The sequence below is a fragment of the Cygnus olor genome, chromosome 9 (assembly GCF_009769625.2).
Source record: "Cygnus olor isolate bCygOlo1 chromosome 9, bCygOlo1.pri.v2, whole genome shotgun sequence".
NCBI lineage: Eukaryota > Metazoa > Chordata > Aves > Anseriformes > Anatidae > Cygnus > Cygnus olor.
Genome location: NC_049177.1, coordinates 624,201 through 636,659, shown reverse-complemented (window position 1 = coordinate 636,659; position 12,459 = coordinate 624,201). Strand labels below are relative to the sequence as shown.

Genomic DNA, 12,459 nt, shown 5'->3' with positions numbered 1-12,459 from the left:
GGCGAAGCGGCAGTGCGCATGCGCCCCGCGGGGCTGCTATGTGCCCAGGGCTGCAGCTGTCCAAATGGCAACGCCGAGCCTTACAAAGTCACGCGAAGAAAATCTGAGCAAGTTCAGGAGCTGCGAAACCCTGCAACATATTAAACCCGGTCAGTGGAACACGCAAGGCGAAGCGGGGTTACCTTTGGGTACTTCAAGCGATGAAAGGATTTCCTCTCCGAAAAAAATAAAAATCTCAGCACCCTCACAGAAAGTGTCACTGCGACGGGAACTCCTTTTGGGGGGAAAGTCCTTCAAACGAGCAATTTTAGCTCTCGCCCGCCCCGCCGGCACAATGACCCCTGCGGGCAGGGGGAGCCGAGCCCTGTGGGGCGGCCCTGGCGGGCACCTCCCGCCGAGCGCCGCTGACCTCCGACGGGACGCGTGTGCGAAGGGCTCGACGGGCACCGGCGGGGGGACCCGGCGACACAACGACAAAGAGACAGGGCTGGCCAAGGCAGGAACTCGGCTCATACCGGGCTCCGCTCTCTCACGCCGCGCTTCGGCCCATATGGAAAGGAGAACTCGTTTGAAGCCCCTGCTCTGAAAACCGGGATCTCGGAAATGAAGCCAACGAGGTGTTTGGGTTTGGTTTGGTTCTTTAATGCAAATGCCAACCTAAAACGATTAACATTAGGAGAGGTTAAAGACCAACAAACACCACGCGTTAGGACTTGATTGTACACCACATATACACCAGTTTGACACTTTCTTTTTCCAACTAATAAAAAAACCAACAGAAAGACAAGGTCGTCTACACAGTGTTTTAGGAATGGCTCGGTATCGCCGGTACAAACACATATTTTTAAAAGTGCACATTTGTAGAAATAACCATAGAAATGATAGGTTTATAAATATTTATTGTAAAAAAATCCAAATATTAAAAATAAATAGTATGTTCAAACACACAACAGCACGTTCCTTCATTACCAAACATGTGATGAAGGAAAATATGGAATATAAGAAGTCTGAAAAGAGATACAGCATATCAACATTGCAAATGTTCTTGTAAGCTACATTTTCAGAGACATTTCTTCTCTGTACAGTTCACATGTGGTAGATTTTCCCATAAATATGACAAGACCCGGGATCAATAATAACAATAATAGTAATAATAATACCCACTCCACTGCAGTTTGACTCGGTCTGCAGTTTGACTCAGGAAAAGTCCCATTAAATTAATAGGGTTGCTTAGAATGGCAGGATTGGGCTCAGATCATTCTGTAGCAACTAAAATAGAAGTACACTGATGAATTACAAGGTCAAGGAATTCGTTTTACAAACAGAGCATTTAATGATCTCCAATGAGAAACTCCTAAATAAGCCCTTAGAAGGGAATGGTTTCAGTTCACACGGTGATGTTTATAAAATGAAGATACAAAAGAGATGTAGTTTGACTATCTTTACACTTACGGACAATAAAACATGGGAGCATATGGAAGCCGTCGCTTTGAATGCGTTAACAACTTCGGTACATTGCAGTATATACATGCTTAATAGGTATTCGGACTGTTAAAACGATCAAAGCCTTTACTCTTACGTGTGTGCTGTTGCTTTCATTCTACTGGAAAGAAAACCTTTGTTGGTCACATTCTGGTGGCAATGAAACTCAACAGTTCTGCCTCCCCCAAGAGCTGCATTCTGTGCAGCATATGTGTAGGAATAATTTATTAGACAGAAAAGTTCAGAGGATAAAATGCAAAAATGGACATCATTTCAACTTTCGAGCAGTAAGGTCATACAGACATCTATGGACATCTGTACACAGACAGTTTCACACAGACACGGACACATATATCCAGATGTATGTCTATACACAGCATTCGATAGTTTGGTATTTTCTGCACCCTCTGGGCCCCTAAAGTTATCTTTAAAAGTTTGATTTTATCTCTTTAGAAACGGTTTAAAGCTAACGGGCAGGGTGAGTTTGACAGAGAGGAGAACAAATCGCTGACAAAGAACCTTTTACGTTTCATCAGCGTTGTTAGGACGACGAGCAGGAATTTCTCAGATAATAACTCCCACTTCAAAGATTTCTCAGCTCAATAGAAATTGGACCATCCTTTTTATTCAACCACAAGGGCTGGCACTAAAGACGACTCAACTGTTTGAATTTTTTTTCATCGTGTTTATTTTTCCCCTATTCACTGGGGTACTTGGATAAAATAAACAACAAGACAATTACTGGAACATGGACTTCTAACTTTCCCGGGCGCATGGCCCAGTGCCCATGGCCCCGGCCGGCCGGGTGTCAAGTTCCACGCCCCGCGGAGGCTGCGCGGGCCTCCGGGGGTGCCAGGGCGGCTGTCGAGGCCCGAGGTCCTCGGGGGATCGGGGGCGGCCCGGGGGGGCCTCCGCTTGCCGTCCTACCTCCCTTCGGGAGGGCCGGGGCCTAGGGGTGCGCGGCCGGGGGCTCCGGGGCCGGGTCTTTTGGCCGCGGGCTGGCGGCGAGCGAGGCCGGAGGCCGCAGCCTCCCTTCGGCCGGGGCTGGAGGCTGCAGAGCCCGCCTCGGGGTTAGGGCGAAGCCGAGCGGGCCGCAACCCCGCCGAAGGGCTGGGGGTGGAGAAAGGATGTCCGTAGCGAGGGGCAGATTGAGTGTATTAAGCTAGCATGAAACCAAAGGTCAGTGCAAATGTATCTTAATAGACTGTCTCAAATGGAGTGTGCCTCCTTTGAAGGCCGCTTGCTATTGCTCTCCTCATTACCATAGCGATCCTAACGTGGCATGCTGATGCACCATAAAACTCACACTTTCAACCCCAAAATCAGGCCCTTTGAACAACCCGAGCTTGATTAGACCTTTCTCCTTTTCTTTTCCCCCTTAAAAACCATTTCCTTGCCTTTAGAAACTCGCCCTCAAATCCCAAACGCATTCTCTGATCCCGGCAGAAAGCAGAAACAAAAGTGAGCTGAGGCGAGGTTCAAGCGGGCCTTTTCTTCCTGACATTCTTATCCATTTTTATTATGATCTGGAACAAGTGCCCTGTTCGCGTGGGTTTTGTTTACCGGAAATTAAATGAAAATGATTTAGTTCGCGTCAAACAAAAATATATACTTGTATACACAAGAAAAAGGGTCTCTTAGACGTAAATATTATGTCCTTAATGAAAAGACTGGACGGGCTCCAGACTTCGCCTTTCACTATTTAAGTATGACTTGCCTATTGCCATAGAAATCCTAACTTACCATGAAGATCCACCGTTGTGAAGAAATACTTCTTTGTGCGAGCTTTCTTTGATGTCTAAGGCATAAGATTCAGGCTTTCAGCTGCGTCTGTCTAGATTACCTTGAGAGCAACGGGGTAGACATCTGTAACAAGCAAATGAAAAATTAAAGGTGATTAGCCCGCACATCCAAACACTTGTGCAAAAAGAGAAATAAAGAAATAAACAGATCTCAGGACAAGATGGAAACATCCTCCCTGCCCGCAGCTGCCTCCCCTACCTTTCCATTTCCACGGCACAAGTTTCAGGGGCTGCAGGGTCAGAGGGCAGCACTCGCCCCCCAGTTTGGGCTCCTCTCGCATTTCTCTCGACTGGGTAAATCGCTGCGTGCCCCTCCCAGCACGGACACACCGCTGCTACCACTCGAGAGAAATGAACGGCGCATAAAACCCCAAAAAGTTGGGCACTTCGTGCGGGTGAGGCAGGGGACCCCGAGTTAGTGCCTCGGGAGGAAAATTAAGCTGCGGCAGGGGGGATGAGCTCTCTGCGGGGGTGTTTGTGCCACTGACCGGCTGTTTATTTTCCTCCAGCTTTTACATTTCTGGATGCGAATACACACATCTGTGTATCCGTGTGCACGTGCACTTGCACACACGGCAGCCCATCACCTGGGCGCAGAGATGGTGCACAAGGGGAGAGGGGAAGCGGCTCCAGCAGCCTTCTGCCTGCCCGGAGCGAGCCGTGGAAACCTCCTCCAGCAGCCCCGGCTATTTATTTGCCGATCTGCTATTCTTAAACATCATTAAAGTAATTAAAACGGCACCATTCGGCAGTTTCAAGCTACCCCACCGGAGGGTTTTGTGACTTTTTTCCCTTCCTTCTCTCTCTCGTCCAGAGGAGCAACCCCGGCATGTTTGTGTAGGGTCTAGTTTTTCAGTCCTGGGGCAAGACGAACCTGCCAAAGCCGCGGTGTTGCCCGCTACGAGGATTTATCCCCTTTTTTAAATTTTCGCAGGCCCCAGGCCTCCGCTCTGCCGGGGGTCGCCCGGCCCTGGCCCCCCCCCCCCGGGACGTCACCGGGCCGGCTGTGCCCTCCCCCCCCCCGGCCCCCCGCTCCCGGAGCCCCCTCGCCCAGGGCTGACGGGGGCATTGCCACCCCCGGGCTGCCTCGATTAGCCACTGCCGGCGGGGAAATATATATATATATGTGTGTGTATATATGCATATATAGTTCTATACTGCAAGAGGGAGAAGTGGGGGGATGCTTTACAGAAACGTCCATCGAGCGAGTTAATTAATCAAAAAAATTTAATGGATCCATTTTGTACAATTCGGTAACAAATAATAGCTTATATATATATATTTCTTTAAAAAAACACACTCGCACAGAAAATAGTGGGTGAACAGAACACTCCAGCACGAGATACTGTTGACAAGAGAAAGTCTGTACGGCTACAAATGTGTGTGAAACCGCTTTGGTTTTTTGGGTGGGAGAGGGAAGGGAAGGGAAGGGAAGGGAAGGGAAGGGAAGGGAAGGGAAGGGAAGGGAAGGGAAGGGAAGGGAAGGGAAGGGAAGGGAAGGGAAGGGAAGGGAAGGGAAGGGAAGGGAAGGGAAGGGAAGGGAAGGGAAGGGAAGGGAAGGGAAGGGAAGGGAAGGGAAGGGAAGGGAAGGGAAGGGAAGGGAAGGGAAGGGAAGGGAAGGGAAGGGAAGGGAAGGGAAGGGAGGAGGGAGGAAAAAGGGAGAGGAAGAGGAAGGGGAAGGGAAAGAGGAGGAAAGGGAGAGGGGAAGAGGAAGGGGAAGGGAAGAGGAAGGGAAGGGAAGGGAGGGGAGGGGAAGGGAAAGAAAGGGGGAGCGGAAGAGGAAGGGAAGAGGCGAGGCGAGGCGAGGCGAGGCGAGGCGAGGCGAGGCGAGGCGAGGCGAGGCAAGGCAAGGCAAGGCAAGGCAAGGCAAGGCAAGGCAAGGCAAGGCAAGGCAAGGCAAGGCAAGGCAAGGAAAGGAAAGGAAAGGAAAGGAAAGGAAAGGAAAGGAAAGGAAACTCTGTGGGCTTGTAAACAAACTGGAGCGAGGCGGTCAGAGCGAGGGCGTATGGGGCGGAGGGGGGAAGGAGGCAACAGCCCTCCGGGGCACGGGGGCCGGGGCTCAGGTCTCTGCCTCCCTGGGGCCGAGCTCCCGCCGCGGCCCCTCTCCTCCTCTCCCGCTCGATTTCCCCGTGCCCTGCAGCCGCGCTCCCGGTCCCCAGCCCGCCGGGGGCCGCCCGCGGCCGCCTTCCGCCCCTAGCAGCGGGGCCGGGGCTGCCCGTCGGGGCGCGACGGCGGGGGGGCGGCGGGGGGCCCGGGGGGGCCGGGGGGGCCGCGGGCCCCCGCGCCCTGACACACGTACCATTCGCTCAGGTTGGCGGCGGGCGGCGCGGGCGTGGAGGGCTCGGCGTGGGAACACGAGGCGGGGGGCTCCCGGCCGGAGTCCGAGGAGGGGGACACCAAGGAGGGCGTGGAGGACTCGTAGCCGGAGCTGGGAGGAGGGGATTTGCAGTGCACTTTCATGTGTTTTCGCAGGGAGCTGGGGTGGGTGTAGGACTTGTCGCAGCCTCTCACTTTGCAGTTGTAGGGCTTGTCGCTGGTGTGGACGTGCGAGTGCTTCTTCCTGTCACTGCTGTTGGCGAAGCGTCTGTCGCAGCCCTCGAATTCGCATTTGAACGGCTTCTCCCCTGCAGGAGGGAACGGGCGAGCACAGCCGTTAGTAAGGGGGCCGAGGGGCACCCCCGGCCCTGCCTTCCCTCTCTCCATCCCTAGGCACGGCTCCCCCCGAGGCTGCTCCCCCCCGGCCCTGACCCGCCGAGCTGCCCCGGCCGCCGCCCCCTGCCCGCCCGGCTGCGCCGCCGGCTCCGCCGCGGGAGCTCCCTGCCCGGCCAGCTCCAAGCCACTCCTTCCCCTGCCCTCCGTGTCGACGTGGGGTTTTGTGCAAAAGACAAAGCCCCGAGATAAGGAAAACTTAGAGGCCAAGTGCTCTGTCCGGGTAAACAATGTGCGCCGTCCCTGCGGACTCCGGTGTCCCGCAGAAGGAGCGGTCAGTGATTTATCCATGGGAACGTTTCTACGTTAAATACATTTCTCACACTCCCGGAGGTGCACGTGGAAATATTATTCATCACCTCGCCAGATCACATCTCCTCCACTCCTTTCTCGCGCTGATTACAATCCCGGGGAAGACCTGCATCCCCACGCCCTTCCCTGCTGCCCTGCTTGCTGATGCCGTGCGTTAAAGCCCAAAATCTTGGTAAAAGACAGCGATGGTGGGGGGCGAAACGGTAGGGATTCGGCTGGAGGATGACTAGGCCGGTGCACGGTTCTGTCGGGAGGGTAGGATCCTCTTTTCTTTTGAGCCTACTCAATCATGGAAGGAATTGCAATCGGGATTAATTTGTCGGGTAATAAGATAAGTGACGTTAAGCATAATAGAAATATAATCGTGTTGCCAGAGTCGTGTGCGAGTTTAACCTCGGATGGTGTGGACCGGGCATGGTACACGATATAGAGAAGGCTTTCGAGGAAACGTGCCACAGACAGCTTCAGGATGCAGTGATGACTACGTTTTTGTCCCTGATAACAGCAAACTACAAAAGCCTGCTTGCCAAGGAGCACGCAGGTCCTGCAGCATCCGAGTATGAAAATAGACTTCTCATCCGTCCAAAGCCCAAAAGTATCGGGGAGCAGAGGACACCACAAAATATACAGCCGAACCTTAAACGTGAAGAGCAAACAAAGCCACTGTGTTCACGATCATGGCGTATATGGTGGAAAGGACTTCGAACATGTATAAAAGCTTCGAGGTTTTGTGTTCTAATTTGTTGCCCCCTACGCCCACCCCCCCGATCGTCACGATTAAATTTCGGAGGGACGCAGCCCACCTCTCGCTCGGGTCTGAACACGGGCACATAAAGGAAGGCATTCCAAATATTTCACATGAATGCACTTTATGCAAGGTGGGTGGGAAAAAGCTCATGGCTTCGCGTTTAAAGTGTGTCTTTTCCACTGTAATAATCAATGCCGATCTCTCACACCGTGCACCGCTAACATTTGCACAGAGGATTGGTAAACACCTGGCATTAGAGAGAAGGGGGGAGAGGTTAAAAATAAGGTCTCTTAGAAAATGATGCGGGTTGTAACCAAATACTGTCCCTATACACTGGTGCATATGCATAGGCACACGCACGCATATAATCTAATTACAGCTCCACGTAAGGAAACAATTTGACCTTCAGCATCTAAGTTGAGACAACAAATCAAGGATATTAGTGTAGTACAAGCAAGCAGTAAGTTAGGAGACCCCAGGGAAAGCCATCGTCATAAGCAGTCCGGTTGTGCAAAGTGAGTTGCATTCAGGTAAAAGCGGGCTGCGGCGCGTTCTGCCTTCTCCGGAGTTGAAAAATGTGAAACTTGGCTTAACCCCGTGAAAGAGCCGCCGAAAAGCCCCTCCGTGCGCTCAGACAGCGACGGGGAAGAGGGCAGCGTTTTCGCTGCCGTCTGCTCTGCATTCTCTGAACGCCTCGCTAAAGAGGAGCCAGCCGAGCCTTTTGCAAGTATTCCTTTCGCGAGAGCGGCTTTTTCTTACGTGGAAATCCCTACCCGCGAGGGAGAGGCCACGTTACAGCCCGGGCACCGAGGTGCGGCGATGCAGCCACGCAGAAAGTTCCCCGGGCGATGGAAGGAGCGCAGGAGCCCAACCCCGCCATTTTAACCCCACACTTGTAGCTGGTGCCAAAGCGGTCGGTGCATTTCGGCTGCGAAACCGGGGCATAATCCCCCGGCTCCGGGAGTGGATTAAGGTATTTACCAACTTCTCCGGGGGGTGGGAGGCCGGCGGTGGCGGCCCCGGGGCTGCGGGCGAGGCGCGGGGGGCGGCCTGCAGGGCGAGGGCTGCGGCCCCCGCCTCGCCCCATTGTTCCCGGCCCCGCTGGGAAGGCGCAGGGGGGGCCCCGGTCGCGCCCCTCGGCCCGCTGCCGGCTTCGGGGCCAGCCCCGAGCGGGGAGAGCTCGGACGTCGCCAGCAAGCCTTCCGCCTGCTCCCCGGCCTGGGAGAAATCCGAAGTCATGAATATTTGAGGAGGCAATAATTTTCCTGTTGAATCTAGGACTGTCTTCATGAATAATTTGTAGCGAGTTCTATTAGGGTTTCAGAAACATTTCGCTTTTGACAACTTCTGGGTGTTTAATAGAAACGGTAGAACCATAAATGCCCTGCAGGAGTTTTCACAATACAGCAATTAATCACCGGGAAAGTTAAAGTGAAAAGTACAGACGCACGGAATTCTGTTTAATAAACGCAAGGCTCCGATCTCGGGTTTGCCCTGAACCTGCCTCTCCGATGTAGGTCACTTTCCCCAAGAATTTAACCATTTTCTGCTTCAGATAGTTCAAACAGTGAGGCCGTTAAAGAGCAGTAAAAGTTTGTTTACTTAAGAAAAACACCGTCATTAAGGGATGAGCTCTCCCGTTTAATGGCTGTACCTGTTCTGATCCGCCAAGGAGCTAGCTCGGATACAAGTTATGTGACCCGGGGATACTCGTTTCTTCTCGAAAAGGGGGCCGAGAAGCCAGCAGAGGAACCCAACTTCGCTGTTGCCCCCCCTCCTCACAGATGAGCTACTCACAGTGCGATGGAAAAATAATTAGGTGACGAGTGATGCTTGCCGTAAAATCTCCGTGCTATGCTTAGACGATAGCGATACGAAATTAGTATATATGTCATGCATATTATACCACGTCGAGTTATAGCATAAAAATGCAACTCCTGGAAGGTCAAACCGCACCGAGCATGGGGGAAGGGGAGTTTTATGAACTGGAGGGCGAAAAAAATCGTTTGGCTGTAAGCAGATCTTACAATAGGATTATGTAGTTCCCCTCGCAGTGCATAAGGCTGTACAGGAGGGGGTGGGAGGTGGAAAACCTTACACTGGAACTGATTACATTTTCCAAAAAAGGACTTACTTCTTATCTTCTTCCTCAGATAAAAAAAAAAAAAAAAGGCAAAAAAAAAAGAGGCAAAAAAAAAAAAAGTCGGCGCTACAGACTACAAACACCGTCTGCTAAACTAATTAATACAACTTCACAAGCTGCTTCTGGAAGTGTGAAAACTTTCTACGAGTAATTTCATTAATTATAAATGCTTTCCTGCCCGGAAGAGTTCAAACATAGTTTTGCGAGATCGTCCAGCGAGTTACTTTATTTTCTCTTAGCTAGAACTACCAGACGTTTCTGACACATGTCCCAATTTCGCTTCACAGATCTGCAAATGACATTTCAAAACGTACAGGCCGAAACAATACCGGGGTTTCTTCTCCTCTTTTTCCCTCCCGAGAATCAGAACTTGCAACTCCCCATATCTGCGAATGCACGGAATCATCGGCTGGCGATGCTCATTAAAAATGTCAGTGTTATTCAGATCAAACATTTGAAACTCCCTCTGACCAAAACAAAACTGTTGAACGAAAAGGTCGCAGCTGTGTTATTCTCACAATGTTAGAGCAGCAGCATCTCAGCGACATCAGTCAAAACTGACTAGACAAGTTGTAACTCCTATTGTTCACATTTAATTTGTGAGCTTACACAATGATTTCATTTTTTTCTCCAACTACTTTAAACTGCCAAAAAAAAAAAAATCCTCGCCTGCGTGAAGAAACAGAAATTGTAGCCATGTCACTCGGTATTTTCACAGATCTACCCGCATACACGGTACAGCACTCTCCGCACAAGCAGCAAAAATATGGATGAGAATTCTGAGATTTGTTCTCGCTCACCTCCCCCATCTTTTTTTTTTTTTTTCATTTCTCCCCCCTCCCTCCAAACGGTAAAGAAGCAAACAAATCTGAGAATTTATTTTCCAGAAGTACTTGGCGTGCATTCAATAACAACGCAAAGGATACATTAAAACAAAATAAAGCAAAACCGTATGCTGAATAACACAGAGAGTAAAGAGAGCTTTACATACTGACCTGTATGAGTTCTTTTGTGTATTTTGAGATTCTCTGATCTGGCAAACACTTTACCACAGCCTGGGAAAGGGCAGGGGAAAGGTTTTTCACCTGTGTGGACTCTGATGTGATTTACAAGTTTGTATTTGGCCTTGAAAGGCTTCCCTTCTCTTGGACACTCTTCCCAGAAACATATGTGATTGGACTGCTCGGGTCCTCCAACGTGCTCCACGGTGACATGAGTCACCAGCTCGTGCATCGTGCTGAAAGTTTTCGAGCATAATTTTTTGGGAGTCTGGTCCAACTCAATCCACTTACAGATGAGTTCCTGTTTGATGGGCTGCCTCATGTAACGAAAGAAGGCCCCCGGGCCGTGGTGTGGAGCCAGGTTCACGTTCAGATTCATGCCACCGTAGCTATGAAGCGAAGAAGCAGCAAAAGGATCTGTCCTGGAGGCTGGTACTTGACTGAAATGTTCAGACCTGGCGTACATTTCTCCAGGTAACCCCAGTCTTATCTGTCCGTTTAGATGGCCACCTGGAGCTGCATGGGGAGGCTGCTCATGGAGTCCAGTGAACAGAGAGGGATTCCCAGCTTCTGAGTGGTGGTGCTGGTGGTGACCATGGTGTCCAGGGTAGCTACCTGTTGTTGAGACAAACAGTCCGTGGTGAGAACTTGCAGCGGGGTGCTGCTCGGTCAGCCCTGGCATGAGTGGGGCCGGCAGGTCTCTGCGTATGAAAAAGTCCCTACCTGCTGCCAGAGCCTGGGCTGTGTGAGAGACGGGGTAGGGGACTGCTGGTGACTGCGCCGGGCCAAACGCTCCTGTTTGACTAGAGACCACCTGGGCTTGGCCTGCCGGATGATGAGGATGATGATGATGATGATGGTGGTGGTGGAGCTGGTGGCGGGGCTGAGGGGCAGGGCCGAGCTTAAGGGCCGCGGGGCGATGCTGAGGAGGAGGCTGAGGAGGAGGATGGTGGCGGTGCCCCATGTGTTCTGGCCCAAGGCGGGACTCGGCGGCGTGCTCCCCCGGCGGCGTGGGCGCCGTGGCGTGGGGGTGCCCGGCGAAGGCCGGGAAGGCCGGCATGCTCGGAGGGGGGCGGTGGTGGTGCTGGGGGCGAGGAGCCCCCGCCAAGTCTACTAAGCTCAGTGCCGTGCTCCGCCGGGAGAGTGCAGCAGGGTCCATCACTGGGATCCCCAGAGCATCCACGCTCATTAGCTTCTAATGCTAAAAAGTCACCTGACGGCGGGGAGGAGAGAGAGAAAGGGGGAAAAACAGAAAAAAAAAAAAACCCACAACTGTTTTTCTTTCTTTCTTACCCCCCCCCCCCCAAAAAAAAAAAAAAAGAAAGTTTCCCCGTCCCGCTGCCCTCGCCGGCGGGGCTCACGGGCGGCGGCGCTGCCAGCGGGTGGGCTGCGCTGGGGGGGCGGCGGGGGCTCGGCTTTTGGCGGCGGCGGGACGGGGAGGTCCCCCCGCGGAGCCCGGCCTCCTCCCGGGGTCGGGCAGCCCCACGCGGTGCGGGACGGGACGGGATGGGACGGAGAGGAACGGGTCGGGACGGGTCGGGTCGGGACGGGACCGGACGGGTCGGGACGGGGCGCGGGCGGCCGCACACCGCCTCCGGGCCGCCGCGCCGGACCCGGCAGGCAAACAATCGCCGCGTCCTCCCATTGGCTGCCGCTGCTGCGACGTCACCGCTGACAGGTCCCGCCGCCGACCGAAAGGGTTAGCGCCCGGCCCGGGGGGGGGGGGGGGGGGGGCTGAGCGGCGGGAGGGGCACTGCGCATGCGCTTCCGCCGGCCTCCCTCCCCCCCCCCGCCCCATCCCACCGCCCGCCCCGCCCCGCCCCGCCGAGCCCCTGGCGGCGGCACGGCCCGGTCCGGGGTCACGGCACGGCACGGCACGACACGGGGCCGCAGCCCTGCTCGGGGCTGGGGTCCAAACGGGCGGCTGCCCCCGCTCCCCGCCATCGGGCACGGGCCCGGTTCCCGCCGTCGCGGGAACAAAGCCGCGGCGGGCGGGGGGAGGCCGGGAGGGAGCGCCCCGGCTGCTCCCCATCCATATACCGGCCTCCGCCTTTGTTGGCCGGGGGCGCCCTGCCCGGCGGGGCTCCCCCCGGAAGGCCGAGGCACTCGCGGGCAGGCGGGCGGGGTCGGGGGCAGGCGGCGAGGGGCAGGCGCGGGGCCGCACAAAGGGCTCGGGGAGCTCCCGCCGCCGGCCCCCGGCAAGTTGTAGGGTTATTTGGAGGCTGGCTGCCGGGGCGATGCGAGAAACCGGCATGCCCAGAC

At 54.0% G+C, this 12,459-nt stretch overlaps 1 protein-coding gene across 4 annotated transcripts; it reads right to left on the bottom strand.

Annotated features, from left to right (window-relative positions):
* Positions 1-525: 525 nt before the first annotated feature.
* ZIC4 (Zic family member 4) lies at positions 526-11,474 on the bottom strand. 4 transcript variants are annotated; one of them, XM_040567467.1, is made up of 5 exons: positions 10,921-11,474; positions 10,192-10,812; positions 5,796-5,908; positions 5,584-5,712; positions 526-3,348 (listed from the first exon to the last, which is right to left on the bottom strand). In XM_040567467.1, the coding sequence occupies exons 1-5, from the start codon at positions 11,384-11,386 to the stop codon at positions 3,322-3,324; spliced, it is 1,356 nt and encodes a 451-aa protein (XP_040423401.1). In that variant the 5' UTR covers positions 11,387-11,474; the 3' UTR covers positions 526-3,321. The 4 variants fall into 4 exon arrangements, with proteins under 4 accessions (XP_040423401.1, XP_040423400.1, XP_040423402.1 ...); XM_040567466.1 differs by having other exon boundaries at positions 5,584-5,908; XM_040567468.1 differs by lacking the exon at positions 10,921-11,474 and having other exon boundaries at positions 5,584-5,908; positions 10,192-10,586; positions 10,708-10,775.
* Positions 11,475-12,459: the final 985 nt, after the last annotated feature.